The following is a 24,908-nucleotide window of genomic DNA, read 5'->3' as shown; positions in this document are numbered from 1 at the left end:
TGAAAGTTGCAACATGGTATGGAAATAGCCCTCCCAGGCTATGGGAGTGGGAGTACTCATGGAATAAATTGCTACCAGCGGAGATAAGGGTACCAGAACTGAGCCCATACTTGGCACTAGCAATACATTATTCTTCTCCGCTTGCCAAAGAAACACTTAGTGAGTGGTGCACTGCACATGAGTGTGTAGCTGACTGAGCTTTGCAGTGAACTACCAGGTCATCAGAATGACTGCCAGCCCTGAGAAACTCAGGATCTAGTGATAGGGGCCATCTTCCCTCCCCTGCTGCTTTCCCCACCAAAAGATTTCCTTAGCCCAATCCACCCAGGGGCAGGAGCCAGGAGGATTTTGTTGAGTTCCTGCTGCAATAAGTAGGAAGGAATGATCAGGACCTGATCAGGTCACCTGTATATTTCATTGAATACTGTACTTCTATTCTGACAGCTAAGTAAAAATAAAATAACAGTTCTCTTAGAAAATCGGGAAATAGCCAGGTGTCCTGCAGCCTCAGGTTGCGCTGGCAAAGAGTATATATGTAAAAGACATAACAACCTCCCTGTTTCAGACATCAAGCAAATACAGCCTGGACTTGACAGAATAGTCCATCATGGACATATTACTGTCACTTAGATCATTAGTGCATTACGGGTTTCTTGCCTCTTCCTTTGAAGCAGCTGGGAATGGGCATTGTCAGAGCCAGGATGCTTCATTAGATGCATTATTATTGTTCAATGCAGTCCAATAAGTTGGTCCAATAAAGGATATTACCTCACCCACCTTGTCTTTCTATTATTCTGTTCAGTCTTGCACTGCCAGAGATAGCATGCTCTTCCTTGCCCCCAACACTCTCGCTAAAGAAATATTATTTCTATGAAAGTCACAAGTGGAGAGTAAAGTAAAAATCCCATAGGTACAGGGATTACCATGAAAAGCAGCCAAGTTAGCACATATTTGTTTTTTTGTCATTTGTTTTAGGTGCCTTCCATTGTTTGAGTTTGCTATAGTTAGAGGTCCAGGTCAGAGGATTTACAACTTAATTTTACATTTTGATCTGAAGGCAGTATGATTACTCTTGGGAAAGAGTTTGTGGACTTGTTCTTGCTCCCTTGGCACTCCTTTGGAGATTTCAGTGAACTTCAGCAGGAATAGGTTTCGGCTGTGTGTGTACATGTAGAGGTTTGCGTGTATTATACTGTCAAAATAAGAAGTATAAATAAGAAACATCATCTGTTTTCTTCCCTTCATTCAGAAAATAAAGAAAAAGTGTTTGAAGCAGGTAAGATTTCCTATGTCTTTACTTTACTCTTCATTCAGGGTCAAATCTCACTTGGTTGCATTGACACCACACACATGAAATTCTGTGTCTATTTCATGCACCAGTTGCAGAGACCTGCTACTGCAATAGATTAAAAACAACGAGGAGTCCTTGTGGCACCTTAGAGACTAACAAATTTGTTTGGGCATAATCTTTTGTGGGCTAAAACCCACTTCATCAGATGCAAGAGAATAGGAGGCTTTAAAAATGTGTTGCACTTCTAACAGAGTTAATGCTAATGGCATCAGGAATGCTGCCTGTGATGTCAGTTTCCAAATGTTTTGCTGTTTTATGTTGGTAATTGCACACAGATGGGTTAGATGTCTTTGTTAGCATCTCTAAAACATGGCAGGGCACTAACATGGTCTGCTGTGGAACAGAGTAGTCTGATAGCCATGGGGAAATTCCAGTTTGTGTTGAGAGTCGGTGGGATCAGGCAGGTTTTGTATAGCATTCTGTTCCCCCTTCTTTCCTGCAGTTTCTTTATCCATAGATCAGCATTGCTAAAGCCTCAATTTGGCAAAGCACTTGAGCATATGAATAAGTACTATTACCTTTAATGCGACCCAAGCAGACGATAAAGTTAAGCATGTGCTTAAATGCCTTCAGAAGTCAGTGCCATTACTCAAAATGCATAGAGTTAGGCACAGATAAAAATCTGTGCAGAATTGGGACCATAGGGTTAAATTCTGCTCTCACATACATCCCCTCAATCTTGTTTATTCCAGTGAGAGTCTAAATGGAGTAATCAGACAGAATTTGGCCTGTTCCCTGCCATATAACACAGCCTAATTTTGTCACTGGTAACCCTTCTATGGCCCATGTGGGAAACTCCAATGTGGCTCTTTTTTAGCCACTATAAAATGGTTCTCTTTCTGTTTTAAGATCCAACAATTTTTCAGCCTCAATGTGCTGTGAAGAAAAGATTGAGGTTATTAGATTGTTACTGAGAGAGGCCCAAGTTGAGGGGTGCATTAGGAAACCAGATAATTTACATATATTATTCTTTACTCATCCTTACACTGCATTTCTTTCAGAAATGAAAAAGTACAGCTTTCAATTAGGTATGAATATCATATTTCATATATTTAATAAATACAATAATTCAAGTAGTATAATCCATAATTATTGTTAAACATTTTGTACACCAATGTCAAGTATCAGTTGCTAGCAAAGACCCATTCTAAGCAAAAGTGAGCCCAGAGGTTAACAGAGACACAGACAGAAACTAAGTCAGATGTGTCTTCACATTGCATACAACATTTCCTGTGATTCTCGCCAGTGAAACACAGCTGATGAAGTCTTGGCACGTGTCAGACATGCTCTGGGATTTTGTCTCGTGGTGCCTGACCCCGTATAGCTACAACCTATGTGAGTGTTGACAGTGACCTCAGTGGGAGCAGGAGAAAAGTCTTGGGCCAAATTTTTAAAGGTATTTAGATACCTAGGGATACAGATGAGGCCAGATCAGCAGTCTGATTGATGAGCATGGCAACCAGTTACAGGGAATCCAGCATCCTCAGATAATAAAGACAACATTTTATCGCAGGCAAAGATAGGTGTAAAATCAAAGATGGGGAAAGGACAGGAATCAGGAAGAAAAAGGAAAGGCAGTGGAATCAGGGATAACAATACATGATTTCCCAACCAATCACACATGAACAACTGAACACTCCTTCCCTTAAGTACAAACAAAGCAATAATAAAAGGAATGCCCCCTCCCATCTCTCCTCAGAATTTCCCCAGGCTGGCTTATGGTGGATCAGAGTGGGGCTGGGGTCCCTTATGGGAAACTCATAGTTCTCCCTTCTGAGTGAAGTGGGTTGCTGGCCAGGATGTAAGGCTGCTGTCTCCTACTGGGCTCAGTTGGCACTGTCCTCAGAGGTACAGAAGAGTCTTGGCGCTCAGTGTCTCCTTGTGGATCTGGGTGCTCCAGGTTGGACTCAAGTTCTATGATTGAGAGAAGTTTCCCTTCTGGTGCTGGGATCAACTACAAGGCTACTTCCTTTCTGGCCTGTGTAAGACAAATCCTTGCAGCCAGCTCTTCCACAAACATATCTCTGGCCCGGTTCATGCCATGTCCAGTGCACATGTCCTGGTAGTCACAGCCAGTGTGGGCTATCTGGGACCTGCAGCTGATTGCCATCCTTATAAGTCACATTCCTTCTCCCGGCCAGTCCCCACAGGTTGATTGTGTCTCTCAAGCACCGAGTAGGCAGACAGTTTCAGCTCCTCCGACATCTGTTCTGCTGCCTGAGGGAACTGCTGGAAGCTGCTTTTCTCAAGCCCCCAAACTGTCAAAGGAGCTGCAGAGGGCTTGTGAGAAAGAATGATGAAAGTCTGAGAGAAGCAGAGACCGCTGGGTATGGTCAAACACATAGCGAGCACAAGCACTGAATGAAAATATTAGGCTCACTCACTTAATATGGCTGAGCCATGCTATGACAATCAGGGTCCAGAGACCCCAGAGAAAACAGGAGGTCTGAATCCTGAAAGAATAAGCAATTGAATTAACTGGTTGTATACAATATTACTGTACTCTAAAAGTGTATTGAGCGAGCTCTTTTATGAATGTAGGTGACACACTGGTGATTACTATCATGGTGAAATGTTTGTATTAACCCTAGGTGAGGAATTATGGATACTCTCTGATATTTTGCTTTGAAATCTGTGGGCAAACAAAGAAATAGGTTTTCTTACAGAAATGAGAGATGACAGCTATATACCTGTGTCCAGTGAAATTAAGCAGTATGGAATCAAAACAATGGAAGCCCTGATTTATGTACGAATCAACAAGGAGATGCAAAGTCCACAGGAAGGGAAAACCAGCAGGAAGCCTTCCTGGCTCCTGGAAACAGAGGGAATGAAGTTTAGGGTAATATCAGAAAGTGCAAAAAGACATTAGAGTTATCCATTACTTGGGGGACTAAAGGGGTCAGAACTCTTGAAATCACAGAATGATGGGTCCTTCAGTCAAGGGGGTTGAAGTATCTGTGAGCTGTCAGTGAGAAACCTGCCTAGGAAAATATTGTAACTTACTAAAATTAAGTTTCAGTCTTCAAAGTGTATTTTTACATGTGTTAGTTTGTTTGTAACCATTTCTATCACTGTTCCTCCAACTTGGTATCACTTATGTCTAGGTTCTCTTGGTAATAAACTTGTTTTACCAGCTCAGTGCTGTACATTAAACCAAAGGGTAAAATCCTCAGCTCATCTATCAGACTGGTGTGTGTTCTGTCTCCATAGAGGCAGCAAACTAGAGAACTTCTATGAGAGACCAGTGAGGGGGACTGGACTCTGTAGGGGAGACAGGTCTGGGGAGACTCGGAACTGGAAGAGTTGTTGGGATCACCTTGCAAGGAATAACCAGGCTGGTGGAAGCCAGGGTGAGGTCATTATGCTGTGATCTGGCTGTCAGGACTCAGAGCAAAAGCTTCACAGCACAGAAGCACTCATGGTTGAAGGGCAGGCAGAGACACAATCCGGTTTTGGTCTGGGTGAACCCCCTAAGTGTGGTATGTGCTATTTATGAAGTTAATACATTGATGAGTCATATTGAAATACTTTTCACATTCTAAAGGGCAAAAAAACAAGTGTTGATTGATAATGTTTGTATTTTCACAGATGAGCTGCAGAGACAAAATGGTGAGTTTACACTGAGTTCTAAGCAGTAGCACTCAACAGTGGTGTATGGCCTATGTTTGTAAGACCCAACACCACTCCTTCAATAATACATTATACAGCAGCAGGCTGCACACTGTCAGTTATACAATTCCTTGGAATCTGAGGAATATACCTGTATAAAAGCTAAGCAGGAACAGAATAAGGACCAAGTTTACACTGAATGTAAAGTCCAGTTCAAGGTCTCTGCTTTAATATTCAAAGCCTTTTGTGGTATCTGCCTTGCTTATCTGAGAAATGCTTCTCCCTCTGTGACTGAAACCTCAACCAACAGCTCTACTCTACTAAATGTAACAGAATACAGTGAGGCATATGAGAGCAGGAGAAGAACCTGAACCTGAACCTTCACACCTGACTGTCACCTTCAGTGGAATGTGCGTATGGAGAGTCGCTGAAAGGAGAAAGGGAAGTTACATATCTGTACAGCAGCTGGAGGTTGTGGAGATGTGCTGTTCTTGTGCACATTCCACGACCCACCTTCCATCTCCTCTACCCTGGAGGCTTTTACCTGTGACGATTCCATGGTAGAGAGGAAACTGAATGGCAATTAACAAATCCCAGCTTTTTATGCACCTGACATGGGGCATGAAAGCAGCTCTAGCCACATGCTCAGCTCTAGCCACATGAGAACTGCCGGCCAAATGATTCCAACCTGGAGTGTATGGGGTGGATGAGCACCATCAGTGGAATGTGCATATGGACAAAACATCTCTCTCCAGGTAAGTAACTTCCCTTTTTCTGTTATCTATCTGACAATGTAGTGAAAACTCCGCTACTGAAAAGAAGTTACATATTTTACATGATTGAAGAAAAAAACATTTTTGTGCCTTTTCCATTGCACTTCAGAGTGAAATAATAAAGATTAGAGTCACAAATGTACTTAGGCGTTGCATTGCTGAGAGAGAAACCCCTGCATGTCTCATGATACCAACAGCCCAGTGTTTAGGGGTGGGGGGGCAGTCAGGTTTCAATCTCCAGCTCCATGTGATTTGGAGCAGGGATTTGATTCCAGCTGTTTTGCTTCCCAGCTGAATGCCCTAACCACTGGGTATATTGGGTATTTAGGGACAAGCACAACCCCTCTCATTTGTGCAGACCTGAGCCTGTTGGCCAACTCTAACCAAGACTATAAGATCAGGCCTCTAACATGATAGGCAAGGAGATGCCTAGTTTGTGAATACCACTTTGCAGCCACTGGGGCTTACACATGAGTGAGGGCTCAAAGCTGCTCATTAGCTGTGGAGCACATCAGGATTTAATTGGCTTTGTGCCTGCTGACTGGAGAAACCTAGACACCATGGGGACTCTAGTCACTTACAGGGTTAGGTGGCAGTTAAGATTTAGGTTTGAGAATTTCAGTGATGCCTCAGAGCTGGACTTAGTCACCTAAATAGGCACTGAGATACTTAATTACTTCTGTGAATCTGGTGCCAAGTACTTGATTCAGAGTCGACTGAAGGGAAGGAAAGTTTCTCATTGACTTCAGTGGGTTTGGATCTGGCCCTAGGCCTGCATTGGCTTTGAATTACTGTCACATGTATGAGGGAGAGGTTTCCTTTGTTCTTTGAGGCCTCTTTCTTCTGGGATCAAGACACATGTGCAAATGCTTGTGCCTTTTTTACAGGACAAAGCCAACGGGAAAACGTTATGGGACACTACTCCAAGAAAAAGAGGTGGTTTCTCATCCTGTGTACTAACTGAGGTTCTTCGAGATGTGTGTTCCTATGGGTGCTCCACTCCCTACCCTCCTCCCTTCTGTTTAGGAGTTCAGACATGGACTCTGTGGTAGAGAAGGAACTGAAGGCAGTTGCACCACATGGCACTATACTGCTGCCGCTTATGGCACGAGATGGGGGAGTGTACGTGCAATCCAATGGTTACAGCTACCAAAAATCTCCCATCCTAGACACATGGACTCAAGTATACCTAAAGTGGAATACCCAGAGGGACACACATCTTGAAGAAGATCAGTTACTGCACAAGGGGAGTAACCTTCTCTTTTGTATGCTCTGTGGCCTGTGTTATACAGGAGGTCAGACTAGATCATCACAATGATCCATTCTGGACTTAGAAACTATGAATCTGTCATGCACATTGTCTCCCCTCCACAGCCAGAGATATTCCCCACCAAAGATAATATAGCCTTCAGTATTTTAGCTATTAACTCACTTCCTTCTTGGACTTCATGACTAAAGCTTATATCATTTTCGTTAAAAATTTGTTTGTTTTTCAGAAAACTTGAAACAGAGAATAAGTAAGTTTATATGTAAAAGCAGCAAAGAATCCTGTGGCACCTTATAGACTAACAGACGTTTTGCAGCATGAGCTTGCTGCAAAACGTCTGTTAGTCTATAAGGTGCCACAGGATTCTTTGCTGCTTTTATAGATCCAGACTAACACGGCTACCCCTCTGATACTTAAGTTTATATGATTTTCTTCCCATGTGTTCTACCAATATTCAGGAATGGGGATGTACACATTGAAAGGATTCTACATTAAAACTTGAAAATGGAATGCAGGTCATGATGTAAATGGTGTCTCTGCCTCTTTTGTTAGCAGATGCCACATTCGTGGAGCAGCTTTGTGTGTCATATTCCCTCTTTTGCTAATTAGTTGTGGCCATGAAGCTTCTTGTTAAATTTATTCAAACAATAATAGAATCTTGTTTTTCTACTATTTAGGGGGTTGGACCTATCATGACTAAAGCTTATGTCATTTTTATTAAACATTTGTTTGTTTTTCAGAAAACTTGGAGCAGAGAATAAGTAAGTTTATATGATTTTCTTCCCATGTGTTCTACAAATATTCAGGAATGGGGACAAGAATGATTTATTATTAGACCTCACCCCTCTCTCCTGCCCTTGATAGAGATCTTTATTTGGGTTGCTTTGTTGAATTTTTAAAAAGACTCCCCCAATGGTGTTTTGTATTCTCCAAGAGCCATAACCCTAATGCAAAGAGACAGAGTATCAAAGGAGATGTACACATTGAAAGAACTCTACTTTGAAACTGAAACTGAATTGCAGGCCATGATGTAAGTGGTGTCACTGCCTCTTTTGGTAGTAGATGCCATGTTAGTGGAGCAGCAGCATGTGTCATATTCTCCTCTTTTGCTAATTAGTTGTTGCCATGAAGCTCCATCTTAAATTTATTAAAGCAAGAAAAGAATCTTGTCTAGGTTTAGCAGCTAGTTCTAGAACTCTGTGGGGTTTAATACCCTGACCCAAGTGGGAACTCTTGAGAGTGAAAGGCCAGATCATCCCCTTGGATTTGAAAACTGCTGGGAAATTCAAAGGGCTTTCATTTTAACTTCCACTGATGAGGGGAGTTCTCCCCTCACACATCAGAATACAGATACTGTGGGTCTTTCACAGAACACATCCAATGAGACATTATTAAGGTTATATTCAATGACACAACCTGGTAGGAGCAGCATAGCGGTGTCAGAAAAAATCTAGCAGTCCTTAATCCAAGACTTGATGCTTTCTTCAATAAATTCAGTGGCAAGACTTCCATTGACTACCCTGTAAACAGGATTGGGCTGGTGATTTGATAACAATAAATTACATATATCAAAAAATGTCCTGTTTGTTTTTCTTTGCAGAAAAACTCAAGGAGGAAAAGGGTAAGTTTGCTCTGTTGTGAGGTCTGGAGGGGGAAGGGTCAGTCACTTCCGCATTGAGGGATGTGGAAGAGGCAAGGTTTTTTTAACTGCTGAGGAGTCAGGGTCTCTCTGTTTCTGTGAGCAGGACGTGGGTGAATTTTGCAGTTGGAACTCAGGGGAATTTGGGCATTTTTCACTTGAGGGTTGTTTCGCTGTTTGACTGGGGTACGGTGGAGGTGTCAGATTGGGGCTGGTCAGAGTAAAGAAATGTTTGTTAACTTAATATGCATCAAAAACAAAGATAGAACAGGGGGTGCATTGTGATGGGGCTCCTGTTGCAAAGCAATGGGAAAAAGGTAAGGGTGAGTGTGGCAGGATCCCTGGGGTTCAGCCTGGGAATGTGGGAGTGCTATGCCCCCCTTAACTCTCCAGACTGGGCTGTGTCCCACAATGCTTTGTTAGTGACAAGCAGCAAACCCTTCCAGGCCCTGTTATCACTCAGCAGAACAGCATGTGGAGCCCCACACCCAGCTAGATTCAATTATTGCTCCCATAGCCACTCATGAATCACACAGAGAAATGCCCCAGTCAAATGCCCCCAGCTCCCCACACTGTATCATAGAATCATAGAATATCAGGGTTGGAAGGGACCTCAGGAGGTCATTTAGTCCAACCCCCTGCTCAAAGCAGGGCCCAACACCAGCTAAATCATCCCAGCCAGGGCTTTTTCATGCCTGACCTTAAAAACCTCTAAGGAAGGAGATTCCACTCCCTAGGTAATGCATTCCAGTGCTTTACCACTCTCCTAGTAAAAAAGTTTTCCCTAATATCCAACCTAAACCTCCCCCACTGCAACTTGAGACCATTAATCCTTGTTCTGTCATCTGCTACCACTGAGAACAGTCTAGAACCATCCTCTTTGGAACCCCCTTTCAGGTAGTTGAAAGCAGCTATCAAATCTCCCCTCATTCTTCTCTTCTGCAGACTAAACAATCCCAGTTCCCTCAGCCTCTCCTCATAAGTCATGTGCTCCAGCCCTCTAATCATTTTTGTTGCCCTCCGCTGGACGCTTTCCAATTTTTCCACATCCTTCTTGTAGTGTGGGGCCCAAAACTGGACACAGTACTCCAGATGAGGCCTCATCAATGTCAAATAGAGGGGAATGATCACGTCCCTCGATCTGCTGGCAATGCCCCTACTTATACAGCCCCAAATTCCATTAGCCTTCTTGGCAACAAGGGCACACTTGACTCATATCCAGATTTTTGTCCACTGTAACCCTTAGGTCCTTTTCTGCAGAACTGCTGCCTAGCCATTCAGTCCCTAGTCTGTAGCAGTGCATGGGATTCTTCCGTCCTAAGTGCAGGGCTCCACACTTGTCCTTGTTGAACCTCACCATATTTCTTTTGGCCCAATCCTCTAATTTGTCTAGGTTCCTCTGTATCCTATCCCTACCCTCCAGCATATCTACCACTCTTCCCAGTTTAGGGTCATCTGCAAACTGACTGGGGGTACAGTCTATGCCATCCTCCAGATCATTAATGAAGATATTGAACAAAGCCAACCCCAGGACTGACCCTTGGAGCACTTCGCTTGATACCAGCTACCAACTAGACATGGAGCCATTGATCACTACCCATTGAGTCTGACGATCTAGCCAGCTTTCTATCCACCTTGTAGTCCATTTTTCCAGCCCATACTTCTTTAACTTGCTGGCAAAAATACTGTGGGAGACCGTATCAAAAGCTTTGCTAAAGTCAAGGAATAACACATCCACTGCTTTCCCCTCATCCACAGAGCCAGTTATCTTTTCATAGAAGGCAATTAGATTAGTCAGGCATGACTTGCCCTTGGTGAATACATGCTAACTGTTCCTGATCACTTTCCTCTCCTCTAAGTGCTTCAGAATTGATTCCTTGAGGACCTGCTCCATGATTTTTCCAGAGACTGAGATGAGGCTGACTGGTCTGTAGTTCCCTGGATCCTCCTTCTTCCCTTTTTTAAAGATGGGCACTACATTAGCCTTTTTCCAGTCATCCAGGACCTCCCCTGATCACCATGAGTTTTCAAAGATAATGGCTAATGGCTCTGCAATCACATCTGCCAACTCCTTTAGCACCCTTGTGCTCGTCCAGCTTTTCTACAAAGTCTTGAACCACTTCTTTTCCCACTGGGGGCTGGTCGCCTCCTCCCCATGCTGTGCTGCCCAGTGCAGTAGTTTGGGAGCTGACCTTGTTCGTGAAGATAGAGGCAAAAAAAGCATTGAGTACATTAGCTTTTTCCACATCCTCTGTCACTAAGTTGCCTCCCTCATTCAGTAAGGGGCCCACACTTTCCTTGACTTTCTTTTTGTTCCTAACATACGTGAAGAAACCCTTCTTGTTACTTTTAACGTTTCTTGCTACCTGCAATTTGAAGTGTGATTTGGCCTTCCTGATTTCACTCCTGCATGCCTCAGCAATATTTTTATACTCCTCCCTGGTCATTTGTCCAATCTTCCACTTCTTGTAAGCTTCTTTTTAGTGTTTAAGATCAGCAAGGATTTCACTGTTAAGCCAAGCTGGTCGCCTGCCATATTTACTATTCTTTCTACACATCGGGATGGGTTTTTTTTCTGTAACCTCAATAAAGATTCTTTAAAATACAGCCAGTTCTCCTGGACTCCTTTCCCACTCATGTTATTCTCCGAGGGGATCCTGCGCATCAGTTCCTGAGGGAGTCAAAGTCTGCTTTTCTGAAGTTCAGGGTCCGTATTCTGCTGCTCTCCTTTCTTCCATGTGTCAGAATCTTGAACTCAACCATCTCATGGTCACTGCCTCCCAGGTTCTCATCCACTTTTGCTTCCCCTACTAATTCTTCCCTGTACCTCAGAAATATACCATCTTGAGCAGTGCACATTTATTAATTTGTTCATCACTTCACCAATGGAAAGTGGATATACGCCAGCCCTTTGCAAGCCTGAGCAATCACACTTATCAAACACTTCAGGCAACCTCATTGGTAAAGATAAACAGTAAAACAAATGTATTGACTATAAAGAACAGATTTTAAGTGATTATAACTGATGGGCAAAAAGTCAGAGTTAGTTAACAAGAGAAATAAAATATAAGCATGCAATCTAATCTCTTAATCCTATTAGACTGGGCAACAACTAGATAAACAGTTTTTATCACCCCGTTGGATATTGCAGTTCATAGTAAACAGATTTCACCCTTGAAATCTGGGCCAATCCTTTCTGTTAGTGTCTTCAGTCTTGTCCTCAGTGTCCTTGTTGCTTGCAGCATAGGTGAGGGAAGGAGAAAGGCCAAGCATGGAGCTCCTGTGGTCTCTTTTATACCCTCACTCTCATGTGATTGGAGAATTCAAGTCCAGGCATGTCTGCTGGGCATTGCTGAGTGCCCAGGTAAGGCTGAGAAATTACCTTGGTGTTTATAATTGAATCTCCTTTGATGGGCAATGGCTGTTGATGGTTGTTTTTATACCTGCCATTGGTTACGTTCCTTGCTGTTGCTGCTGTGGAGCTAATATCTGGCTGAATCCCCAGTTTACAGCATGTTTTCATGACAGCCATAGAACACAATCTCATAACTTCATATGCACTAAAGGTATACATAGAACAGTGGGTTTCAGCAGTTCATAACCTTTCCCCTGATACCTTACATGGCGTGCTTAATATGCAAAATCACAATTATATACAGATGAGGAATATGGGAGTTATGGGGGCTCCCCCGAGGTATAGAATGTCAGAGGGAATTTCATTTCTGAAACAATAACACAGAATGGGGTTTTATCAGGGAAATGTTCAGCAGCTAGATTGCACCAAGCAACCCTCTGTAAGTCTTAAACCACTTTGTGAGGTGTAATGCCTCCCCTGCAAAGAGAACTCCTTCTGCTGGCAGCTCCAGGATCCTCTCTCTCCAATATTTCCTTGGAAACTTCCTCTCACCTAGAGAGTTTATTGCCTTACAGAGTGTGAAACAGCCTGACATTTCTGTGGAGTCAAAAGACTCCGCTACAAAATGAATCATCATAGTCAATTTTCACAATGGAGTGAGGTAAATGATAGGCTCTCCCAAGGGACCTGTTCCATAACCTTTAACGATGAAAGCTTCTTTCACTATCACTTTCACTCTTTCACTATTTGTTTCTTTCTCAGAAAACCTAGAGAAGACAATTGATAAGTGTGTGTCTTATTTCTCTAATGCATAGTCTGGTCAATACACACAAATCTTGTATAGTGGAGTGTGGAAGAATTTATTGTTGAACTTTTCTGATCTCCTGCCTTTCATCATCCCCTTTTTCTGGCTTGAGAAGAGCATCTCTGAATATTTGCTAGATCTGAAAATAGTTGCTTTAATATCTGGTATTTTTAAATGAAATCTCCCAGTGCCATTTGGTATCCTCTAGGAAATGTAGCTCACCAGAAAACAGATATTTTATGAAAGAATGATATGTATGAAAAGTACTGTTCATTGAAACTGAAAATGGAACATAACTCATTAAATAAATAATATGACTCTTTTCATAGCTGATGTCCATAGTAGGGGGATTGTGTTTCCTATTGAGCTTTTTGCTATTTAATAGTGACTATGAAAGTTCTTGCCAAACTAGTTTAGAAAAAGGTTGGGCTCTAATATCTCTTCCAGTCTTCTGTGCAGGGGGACAGACAGATGAGTAGGCCCACCAAATGAATAACCGGTGAAGGACCTTTGCTGCTCACCAACATGGCTAATATTTGTGCTGTTCAAGAGATAAAGGTTCCCATTCACACTCTATGGCTTGGTAATACATATAAATATATAACTGATTATTTTTCTCTTTCTCTTTTCTCCATGATTCATTTTCAGCACAACTCCAAGAGCAAAAGGGTGAGTTTACTGAATAACTATCAAGTCAAAGGGACAAACCCTGCAGCCCATTCAGCTTGGCCTGGAATATTTCTAGATCCCCCCAAATACATCCCCCACAGCTAGGCTGTAATTCTATAGGGCTTTATTAACATTTATTAACATTCTCCTCTCTCCCATGTGAATTTTTGGCAACTCGGGCAGCCAAATCATCCTCTACCATGGGGGAAAAACAGCTTCTGGGAGTTCCAGCAACCTCTTACTTCGGTGTTTCCTCTGCATCCTGTGGCCAAGGGGAGGGGTGTCTGAACTCTCAGAGGAAATGGGGAAGCAGCCAGGACTCACTGCAGAGCCCTAGAGTATGACAGGAATAAAAAGAGACTGTGGACTTGCTCCTGCTCTGAATGACATTAGCAGAAGTTTGTCATTAACTTTTTCGGGAGCAGAATTTTAGTCCAATATTTGTGTGCATCTTTGTATGTCTTAATGACAAAAAGGAACTACATATTTAGTCAATGAGAATTGTTCTTTATTTCATGTCCTCATTTAGAAAGGAAAGAAGATTTTCCTGTAGCAGGTAAGATTTCTTGTCTGCTTCCATCAGCCGGGGTCAAATCTCTATCAGAGTAGCTGCATCTGCTCTTGGAGGTAGATGGGTGATTCCCAAGTCAGATAAACATATTCACGCTAGATCAGGGGTCAGCAACCTTTCAGAAGTGGTGTGCCAAGTCTTCATTTATTCACTCTAATTTAAGGTTTCGCGTGCCAGCAATACATTTTAACATTTGTAGAAGATTTCTTTCTATAAGTCTATAATATATAACTAAACTATTGTTGTTGTATGTTAAGTAAATAAGGTTTTTTAAATGTTTAAGAAGCTTCATTTAAAATTAAATTAAAATGCAGAGCCCTCCAGATCAGTGGCCAGGACCCGGGCAGCGTGAGTGCCACTGAAAATCAGCTCGTGTGCTGCCTTCGGCACTCATGCCATAGGTTGCCTACCCCTGCACTAGATCTTGTCCAACCAAGATGCTAAAAAAAGTTGTGTAGCTGGTATAGTACATTCAGTGGGTGTAGCTGCACAGGCTAGCCGCCCTGTGTACAAACCCACCTGGACTCTGTGGGCCAGGGCTGCTCTAGACATTTTGCCGCCCCAAGCACGGCAGGCAGGCTGTCTTTGGCAGCTTGCCTGCAGAGGGTCCACTGATTCCGCGGACCCTCCGCAGGCAAGCCACCGAAGGCAGCCTGCCTGCCACCCTCACGGCGACCGGCAGAGCGCCCCCAGTGGCTTGCCGCCCCAAGCACGTGCTTGGAGCGCTGGTGCCTGGAGTCGCCCCTGTCTGTGGGTACATATTCAGGGTCATTAAACTATACCGCCCTTCCTGCTGCCCATGCTACTTTAGCTACACCTGTAACTTCAAATATGGAGGTGTAGCCATTGACCAACTGCATCTGAAAGTGAGACTGGTTAGTTCTTGGGCTAGTTGCAAAAGTTGGCCACTGCAGGGGAATGTGAAACTTTAATTGTGTTTTGCTCCTTCATCTCAGTTAATCCTCAGGTCTTCAGAAATCTGGCCTGTGTTGTCAGATTTTTGTCAGAAGATTTTGAAGTATTACATTGCACACATGTGTGGATTAGATGGCATGTAAGAAATGTAAGGTAATCTGTGATGTAGGGCTGAGAGCAGCAGAGACAACAGGATGTGGTAAAATACACAATTAGATAAATATTAGATTAAAATATTTAGTTCACTGAATATGAGCCATACTGAATAAGGCTGATTCATGCTCTTCTTGATGTTAGTAAATCAGGTATCCAACTGTTATGTTCTCTTTTTTCATATTCTAAAAGACAATACTGCAAGTGGTGACTGATAAAGTTTATTCTTTTGCAGGGCAACTGCAGAGAGAAATTGGTGAGTTTTGTGGATTAGTATAGCACTGTTTTTATTTCCCAGAACTATAATGTATATCCTGTATTTGTAAACCTCAGTATCGCTCCCTAAATTATCAATTACACATCAGCAGGCTCCAAACGGTCAGTTCTGTGAGGTATTGTGGTCTAGTAATGTAATTCCATTGAAATCAATGTGCCAAATACAGAATTTATTCAATTATACATTAAGGCTAAGTAGGAACACAGTAAAGACTTGCTTCCCATTGAATGTGGAGTACAATTCACGGTCTCTGCATTAACATTCAAAACTTCCCATAAGATCTCACCTTCTTATCTGAGAGGTGCTTCTTCCACTATGACTATGATCCCCACTGACACCTACTACATTCCACTTGTAAGATAGAACATGAACCTGTATGGGAGCTGGACAACCTTAAGCTGAACTCAAATCTGCACAAAATCAGAATGGCCCCACCTCTGAGGATCCATACAAAACTCACCTCATAGATTCTGCTTTTTCCAATAATGCCTGCATATTTAGTCTGATATATTGATAATGTCTTGAAAGTTTTAGCAGAGAAACTATAGTATATGTTTGCCTGGTTTGAAAAATGACCATTCCGATATAATTGCAACATTTCTTGTTCAGAAGCCCTACCTAGGCAAATATGTACTCACTGTGCATCAGTTATTCTCAGATGGATGAGGGAAATGTTACCTGTTCATGTAACATGTGTAGCCCCTGTGCCTCTTTCACAGAGCAAATCCAAGGAGACATTGTTAAGTTTCCATTAGGCTACCCAATCATGTGGGGGCAGAGTAAGTGTTTCAGGAAAAAAATCCTGGCTTTCCTTAATCCAAGACTTGACCATTCCTTCAATGAATTCAATGGATAGACTTGCATTGGCTACACTGGGATCAGGATTGGGCCACTAATTTAATACCAATAAAGTGCATATACTGAAAAGTGTCCTTTTTTTTTTCTTTTGCAGCCCAACTCAAGGAGGAAAAGGGTAAGTTGGCTGTGACTGCTGCAGTTTGGAGATGGAAGGGCCAGTCATTTTCCCATTGAGGAAAATGGTGGAGGAAGAGTTTCTTTAACTGCTGAGGTGTCAGCATCTTTCTGCTTTTGCAGTGAGTGGGAAGTGAGTGAGTTTTGTAATTGGGACTGAGGAGAGTCTGGATATTTTTTACTGGCAGTTTGTCTCTGGTGTGGGTTGGGGTTTGAGACTGTGACAGTGGAGAGGAAATAAATGTTCATTAACCCAATTTTCAGCAAAGACAAAGACAAAACAGGTGAGACACAGAGATGTGTAAAGCAGTGGCTGGGTGGCAAAGGTGAATTTGCTTTTCTTTCTGAGACAATCACACAGAGTGGGGTTTTATCAGGGAAATGTTTAGTAGCTAGTTCCAGATTGCACCAATGAACCCTCTGTAAGTCTTAAAGAACTGGCGGGGCAGTGGGGTTCATACAGTGCCCCGAGGCAGAAATCTTGATATTGAAGGGCCAGAGCATACCCTAGGATGGGAAACCTCTTCTGGGAACTTCAGAGAACTTTTACTCCATCCTCATCCTTTACTCCCTCCCCTCACATAACAGAGAGCAGAGCATCCTGGAATCATGGCAAAGCCAAAAACTCTGCTGAAAGCCAGGCCTCAGGCTCATAGATTCTGTGCCTTTTTGAGAGAAGAGTGTCCTGGCCTCCCCTGCCCCTGGCATTAGGGTACTGTCACTTTCCATGCCTGGAATATCCAGGGAAGCAGCTAACCCCTTGAGATACAATCCCACCCAGAGCTCCCCAGGTCAGTGCACTTTAGCAACTCACTCACCTTTCCTAACACACATATCTGATACTATCCAATACACATTGTCTGTGATGGGAATAGGTGCAATTTCTGTCTCAGTTGTTTCAGGAAAGCTGTACCTCTTTCCCTGGAGTGCACAAAGCCCCTTAAATAGGACAGGATTGTCTAGGCACTTGAACAGAGGGCATGGAAATGCTCTTAAGTAGAAGTAAGAAGGTTATATTATCGCTGTATTTGGCTATGCTGCTGGAAAACTGTGTCCAGTTCTGATGTCCCCAGCTGAAGAAGGAAGTTTATAAATTGGAGAGGGTGTCAGAAAAGAACCATGAGAAGGATTAAAGTAATAGAAAACATGATTTATAGTGATAAACTCCAGAGCTCTATCTATTTAGCTTAACAGAAGGAGTGCCTTAATCACACTTTATAACTATGTATATTGTGGCAGAGCTCTGACCTTGCCCCCGTGGGTCCTGCACTTCTAGGTGGTTTATGCTAGTCTCAGTGGCTCACTGTGATGCTCCACATAGCCCTTCTCTCTCTAGGGCCAGGGTTACAGTCTACTGAGCCCTTTTCATCATAGGCCAGCAAGGAGGTTGGTGAGAGAACTCCCACAGTCTCTGTTGTCCCTGGGGGCTTATTTCAGAACAATTTAGCCTCCTGTCCTGACAGGGACCTGACTTCCCCTCCCAGGAGATGTTCCTGTAGTGGTGGGTTGGGGGGAACCCGGGCCCACCCTCTACTCCGGGTTCCGGCCCAGGGACCCTAATGGTAACAGCTGTTGGCAGCCAACCTTTCATTGCCAGAGTTGCTACATTTCTCTGGGCCACTTCCCCACAGCTCTCCTGCTTATCCCTTCTTCACCCTTACCTTAAGGCTCCCTTAACCAGCCCTTCAGCCGCACTTCCTTTCCTCTGGCTCCCTGGCTCTCCTCTGCCTTCTGCTATTCTTCTGTACCCAACTGCCCTGGGTCTATCACAATATAAAGAACCACTATATGATAATAGGCTCTAGCAGAGAAAGGGCTAACAAGATCCAGTGACTGGAAGTGAAGCTAGAGAAATCCATACTGGAAATAAATTGTAAAATTTTAAGAGTGAGGGTATGAGCCACTGGAATTATTTACAAATGTCATGGCAGATTGTCCATAACTAGTAATTTTTAAATAAAAATTGGATGTTTTTTTCTAAAAGATCTGCTGTAATACAAACAGGAATTATTTTAGTGAAGTTCTCTGGACTGTGTGATACATGATAAGGGAGGTCCCTTCTGGCCTTAAATTTTATGGTGCTCATATCTCACCTGCTCCCACACAAATATTCTCCAGTGAATACAATATGGCTTTCGATATTTTAACTATTAGTTACCTTCATTCTTGGCTATATTATTACAAAAGGTGCTATTGTTATATTTTTTTTCTTTTTTAGGGAACTTGGAGAAGAGAATAAGTAAGTCTGTGTCCTTTTTCTTCCATGTACTCTACAAATATGTAAGATTCTTGTAGAATGAAAAAAAAAGTTTGAGTCATTATTAGACTTCACCTTTCCCTCCCACATTTGATAGAGCAGTTTTCTTGGCTTTCCTTATCAATAGCATATATGAGCATTTACTATATTTGACCAGTGCTGATCCTACATTGTTAACATTTAAATAGACTTCCTGTCAGGGTTCCCTCCCTACTCTGAACTCTGGGGTACAGATGTGGGGACCCGCATGAAAGACCCCTATGCTTATTTCTATCAGCTTAGGTTAAAAACTTGCCCAAGGCACAAATCCTTTCCTTGTCCTTAGATGGTATGGCTGTCATCACCGAGTGATTTAGACAAAAAATCAGGAAAAGGGCCACTTGGAGTCCCTATTTCCCCAAAATATTCCCCCAAGCCCCTTCGCCCCCTTTCCTGGGGAGGCTTGAGAATAATATCTTAACCAATTGGTTACAATGTGAGCACAGACCAAGCCCCTTGGTTTTTAGCACACTGAAAATCAATCAGGTTCTTACAAGAAGAATTTTATTGAAAAAAAAAAGTAAAAGAATCACACCTGCAAAAATCAGGATGTAAGGGACTTTTTAGGCTCAGGTTCAAAGTTACCAAAAAAAAACCCACCTCACTCTTAGCATTGGTAAAATTCACAAGCTAAAACAAAAGATAATCTAACGCAATTCCTTGCCATTACTTACAATTTTTGTAATCTTAGATGTGCATTTCAGGTATATTTTCAGGACATGTTTTTCCAGCCTGGTCTCTCTCTTCATCCAGAGAGGGAACAAACAAAGAGAGCACAAACAAAACCTACCCCCCATGCCAGATTTGAAAGTATCTTCTTTTCTCGTTGGCCCTTTTGGTCAGGTGCCAACTAGGTTATTTGAGCTTCTTACCCCTTACAAGTAAAGATTCAGTACAGCTACCGAGGAGGGATTTTATGCTACCCTTATCTGTATATTGATGACACTCCCCCTTTACTCTTTTGTATCCCCAAAATCCATAATCCTCCTTCAAAGAAACACAGTATAAAAGGAATTGTACAAATGGACAGGACTCTGCATTGAAGTTGAAATGAAATGCAGGTCATGATTTAAATGGTATTACTGTTCCTTTCTTAACAGATCCCATATTAGTGGAGGAGCATCATGTGTCATATTCACCACTTTTGCTAATTTGTTGTGACCATCAAGCTTCTTGTTAAATTTATTCACACAAGAATAGAATCTTGTCTTTCTGCTTTTAGGGGAATAGGCATGGGACTAGCCCACAGATTAAGTAGACAGCGAAGGCTCTATGCTTCTCACTAACCATGGCCAATATTTATGCTACTCAGGAAAGAAAGGCACTCATTCACCCTCTTGAATGTGCAAGTAAATGGACATATACTGAATTCTTTTCTTCTTCTCCCCATTGTTCTTTTGTAGAAGAACTACAGGAGGAAGAGGGTGAGTTTTCACAGTTGACTGAATAGTTACAGTCCAGAGAATAAACTCTGTAGTCCCTATCTGGGTTCCAAGAGCTCTGACTGCAGCAGAAAAGGTATCATTCCTCATGGTCAGGAGGGGTGTCAAGGTGTCCTCCCCAACTCTGAACTTTAGAGTACAGATGTGGGGACCTGCATGAAATAACCCCTAAGCTTATTTTTACCAGCTTAGGCAAAACAGTCGCTGCCACCACCAAATGTTTTAAACAAACGTTTAAGGGAGAGCCATTTGGGAACTCTGCCTTCCCCCAAATATTTCCCCAGTCCTTATCCCCCCTTTCCTGGCAGGATTGAGACTAATTCTCCTCTCCCAGGTCTCTATACCCTTTTTCCTGGGTAGACTCAAGAGAATTCCCCCCCACCAATTCCTGGTGAGCCCAGATCCAAACCCCTTGGATCTTAAAACAAGGGAAAATCAATCAGGTTCTTAAAAGAAGACTTTTAATTAAAGAAAAAGGGTGAAAGGAATACCTCTGTGAGATTAGAAAGCAAGATGATCTCACAGACAACAGATTCAAAACACAGAGGATTTCCCTCTGGACAAAACCTTAAAGTTAACAAAAACCCAATATGATTCTCCCTCTATTTTTACAAAAGAAATTACAAATACAAAATGAAAGTAATCTAATATTCCTTCTCTAAATACTCACTGCTTTAAAAAGGTTAGATGACTGGTTCCTGGATCTCTGACTCCAGCAAAAGCCCTCACAGAACATAGAATCATAGAATCATAGAATCATAGAATTCAAGATCAGAAGCACCATCAAGATGATCATAGCTGCCTATCCAAGGATCCACCCACTCCTGCTTCTGAGGCTCTGCAAAAAACTCTGGTCCATAGACTCCATAAGGCGGAACCCCAAGGAAATTCGACCCCAAATATGAACAGATCCAAAGACCTCATTCTTGGCGAACCCTCTCATGGCCAAACACCTGGAGAAGCACCAGACCCCCCAGGCAAACCATACCAATTGACAAAGGTTATATCATACCCAGCACCATCCTCCATAAACTATTATCGTTTAACTTATCTCCCATAATCCATAAACTTCCTTCCCTCCTCTCCTATCTTATCAACCTAACTGTTCCTTTGTTTCCTGATTCCACCCCCCTCTGTTTTCCGTTCCCTTAGGTTTCCTGACTTTCAGTTTTCTCCTCTGTTTGCCTCCTGACTTATTCACTGAGCTGTTTTAATTCTTCTGTCCTAATATTTCTGATCCTTCTCTCTATTTATTTATCTTCCTGTTATCTCCTCTCCTTATAATCATATCTCCTCTCATCATTTTAAGTCTGATCCTCTTCTCCTAAGGAAATCTCCCTCTTTTCTACCGAAAGGCCTTCATTCCTTCTATCTCCTCCCTTCCATCCTATTTGTTCTAGTTCTTCTTATTCTAGCTTCTCCTTCAGATTAATCTTTCTTAAACAACTCCAAACAAACCATCTCCACCAAACCTACAACACAATACTCCCACCTCCTTCTCCCCATCCTAATGCAACCCTAGACCACCCAAAGACCCTATACCTTTTCAACGCGCCATCATTTTTCATAGCCACATCACATTCCACTCATAACTCACCATTGCCTACTCCTCCTCATCTACTCCAACTCCTCTCTTCCCTCCTTCTTATCCTTCCAGTTCTTGTAAAACCCCCCCCTTACAATAACTAACTTCTTAGACATCCTACTATTTCATCCTGTTACTTCCTCTTACTAAACTCATCTTCATCCTGATCTAATAAACAGTTACAAAGTCATCTAAATCCTCTCTCAATACCCAATCTTCCCTGTCAAAATGAACATTTCCCCAACTTCATATACTCTTGGTTCACAGGTCAGCACTTCCAATAAAATACAGCCCACTCAAAAAATCCCAAAACCGGACAAGGACCCCAAACCCAGCCTAACCCTCCAAACCTGACAACCCCTCCTTCCTCCACTTCCTCCCAGTCTAACCTCCTTCTCCTTCCTTTTCTCCCTCTTCCCCATCCTTTCTTCCTTCTTCTTTTTTAATTTTTCCCATTTAATAAGTAATTTATCATGAAATCCATACTGAAATCCAGATATATGAGATCCACTGCCGCATTCTGTCTAAAAAAATCTGTTACTCTCTCAAAAAAGGAGATTGTTGATCAAGTGATAAGATCAATATTTAAATATCATATCCCATCAGTTGCCCATGCCATTCAACTCTCACTCTCTCTTTTACTCTTTTTTCTTTTTTCCATTACTTTGCATGACCACTAGATTAGACCATATTTTAATAATTCTTCCTTCCCTTCTTCTTTTACTTCTTTTTCCCCTTCTTACAGTCAGTCAGTCTAATCCAAGTACAAATTCAAATTTTTTGATTTATTTATATTTAACGGGCATATATGCTTATCATCCTTAATTCCTTTTATATTCTAGATGAATAGATTATCCCCCCCTTCCGTTAAGCTTAAAGTTGTTCAGTTTTGCCTCAGCTTTCTACTTAAGTACCCCCAGTTCTTCATCCTCCTCGGTCCCTCTATCACTATTCCTTAGCCTTCATTAGCTATTCCATAGCCCAGGCAAAGTATTATTTATAGTATTGTGCCCAGATTCCTGCCATTCTATAATCATCTCCATTTAAAGTTTTTTTTTTCCCACTTCTTCTTTCTTTCTTTTCTTTTTTATTTTTCTATAAAAAAAAAAAATTTGGTTTGTTTTAATTTTTATTCCTAGATCCATCTCCACATGCTTTCGCCTTCTCACAGCTTCTGCCCCCCTCCCTCCTCAATAAGGTAGGTTTCCTCCCTCCCCTCTTCCTCTTTCCTGGTTTCCGCTTTGCTTTTCTTTTTCTTAATGACCCTTCTAAGGCGCTTGCTCTCGCAACTCGTCTAAAACTGCTACCTACGAGCCCTTTCCCCCTTCTACCTTCCCATGACAACTCCTGCCCACTGCAACTTCAACCAAAAGCCGTCATCTGCCCTTAGATCCCAGATCCCTCCCTAAATATGTTAGCCCAGTCTCCCTTACGCCTTAATTTAGTTTAATTATAATTTTTATTTTCATACACACCTAGTCTAGTCTCATTGATTATATTCATTATCCTCCCATTTATTTGGAAACGAATTATGATCACATCAGGTTGTCCCAACAGTCCAACCAACACAACACAAGGTCCTCGTTACTCTCACAAAAATCAAATCTAAAAAAATGTCCCTCGGTTCGTTCACCAACCACTGAATGATTGAATTCATTCATTATCACTATCAGGAAAAGAAATTATTATTATTTATTATTTTTGTTTGTTTCAATCTATATATAGGAAGGAAGTTAAAGTCCCCATGATCAAGCAGTTCCTAGTTGTTTACTCCTAAAAAAAAAAAAAGCTCTCTATCCATCTCTAAGCTAGATCGGCCCGGTCTATAGCACAAAATCACTATCCTGGATGAGGCTCTGGTAGTTTTCTTCCCCAATGTGACCATTGCCCAAACAGACTCTGTATTGTCCATTGCAGCGCTAGTTATCTCATTACATTTTACCTCATTATGGTAAAATAGACAAAAGACTGTTTTCCCTCCTCCCTCTTTGAAAGCATCTTGTCCCCCCATTGGTCCCTCTGGTCAGGTGTCAGCTAGGTTATGTGAACTTCTTAACCCTTTACAGGTAAAAGAGGAATTAACCCTTAACTGTTTGTTTATGACAAGGGGCTATGTAGGGGATTCTGCAGCGCTGGTGCATCGCATAGCTGAGACCTCACCAGCTCTTTGCAAAGAGAGCCAGAAGGGGAGAGGTTCAAGGGCAGTTGGGGTGTGAGAACACACATCCAGGTCATCCGGGAATTGCACATATCCACTGTAGAAGAAAGCTCTGGATGGGAAGTGCAGCAGGACAGAACCACTAAAGCTGTGCCTCTGCAGGAGTAGCCAAGACCATGCAGAGGACTCTCTACACGTCCCACCTCAGATATGGGGCCTCAATTAGTCTTCCGCAAACAGCTTCCCCCAAATTGGGAACCCATGTTCTGTGCAAAACACCCAGAGGAGGTTCTTTGACAATTCCCTTGCGAACAGAGTGATGATAATTACACAGAAATGTTTGCAACAGCAGGAAATCGAGCCCAGATATTCTCCCTTCTGGTCCAGTGTATTCACTACTAACCTGAGGGCTGGTCAAAAACTTTCCATGGGAACATATCTATTTAAAAAAATAACTGTTTGGAGGAATGAAAGCACGTAAGAAATTAATATTTCAGTTACATTCTAACTTTCCTTTTGACTATATTGAAATGGAACCTTTTGATTTTTCATTTCAAAATGATATTACATTTATATTGAAATTTTCAAAATTAGAACAAAAATGTTTTAATTTTATCAAAACAGAATGTTGTTTGACCTAAAAAAAATGTTGCAGGAAATTTCATTTTTTTTTATTTTGTTTTGGAAAAAAAAGTAATTCTTCTTCGAGTGATTGCTCCTATGCATTCCAGGTAGGTGTTCGCGCCGTGCGTGCACGGCTCTTCAGAAGATTTTTACCCTAGCAACACTCGGTGGGTCGGCTGGGCGCCCCCTGGAGTGGCGCCACTATGGCGCAGGATATATACCCCTGCCGACCCATCCGCCCCTCAGTTCCTTCTTTCCGCCCGTGATGGCCGTTGGAACAGTGGAGCGCGGCTTAGCTGACCTCCACTTCCCTAGCTACTCGTAGTTTCTCTCATTTAGTATATAGTTCAAATGCTTATAGTTGTAGTTAACTTTATTTGTTTGTAGTATAGTATTTATTTTCAGGGGTTCGGGGTTTTTTTCCCCTTCCCCTCACCCGGTGCCGGG

General features: G+C 42.3%; 1 protein-coding gene across 1 annotated transcript in view; it reads left to right on the top strand.

Moving 5' to 3' along the window:
• Nucleotides 1-5,555: 5,555 nt before the first annotated feature.
• The window catches only part of LOC120388169 (putative uncharacterized protein DDB_G0287113), a 41,557-nt gene continuing 22,204 nt past the window's right edge, over nt 5,556-24,908 (top strand). Inside the window, exons 1-9 of the mRNA XM_039509804.1 lie at nt 5,556-5,715; nt 7,741-7,761; nt 8,601-8,621; nt 13,448-13,468; nt 13,998-14,024; nt 15,343-15,363; nt 16,337-16,357; nt 18,575-18,595; nt 20,056-20,076. Coding sequence (XP_039365738.1) covers nt 5,658-5,715; nt 7,741-7,761; nt 8,601-8,621; nt 13,448-13,468; nt 13,998-14,024; nt 15,343-15,363; nt 16,337-16,357; nt 18,575-18,595; nt 20,056-20,076 — 232 coding nt within the window. The 5' untranslated portion in view covers nt 5,556-5,657. The remainder of the gene's footprint in view (nt 5,716-7,740; nt 7,762-8,600; nt 8,622-13,447; nt 13,469-13,997; nt 14,025-15,342; nt 15,364-16,336; nt 16,358-18,574; nt 18,596-20,055; nt 20,077-24,908) is intronic.

The sequence above is a fragment of the Mauremys reevesii genome, linkage group 22 (assembly GCF_016161935.1).
Source record: "Mauremys reevesii isolate NIE-2019 linkage group 22, ASM1616193v1, whole genome shotgun sequence".
Classification (NCBI taxonomy): Eukaryota; Metazoa; Chordata; order Testudines; family Geoemydidae; genus Mauremys; species Mauremys reevesii.
Note: the sequence above shows the minus strand (reverse complement) of the source record. Positions and strands in the feature narration are given on the sequence as shown.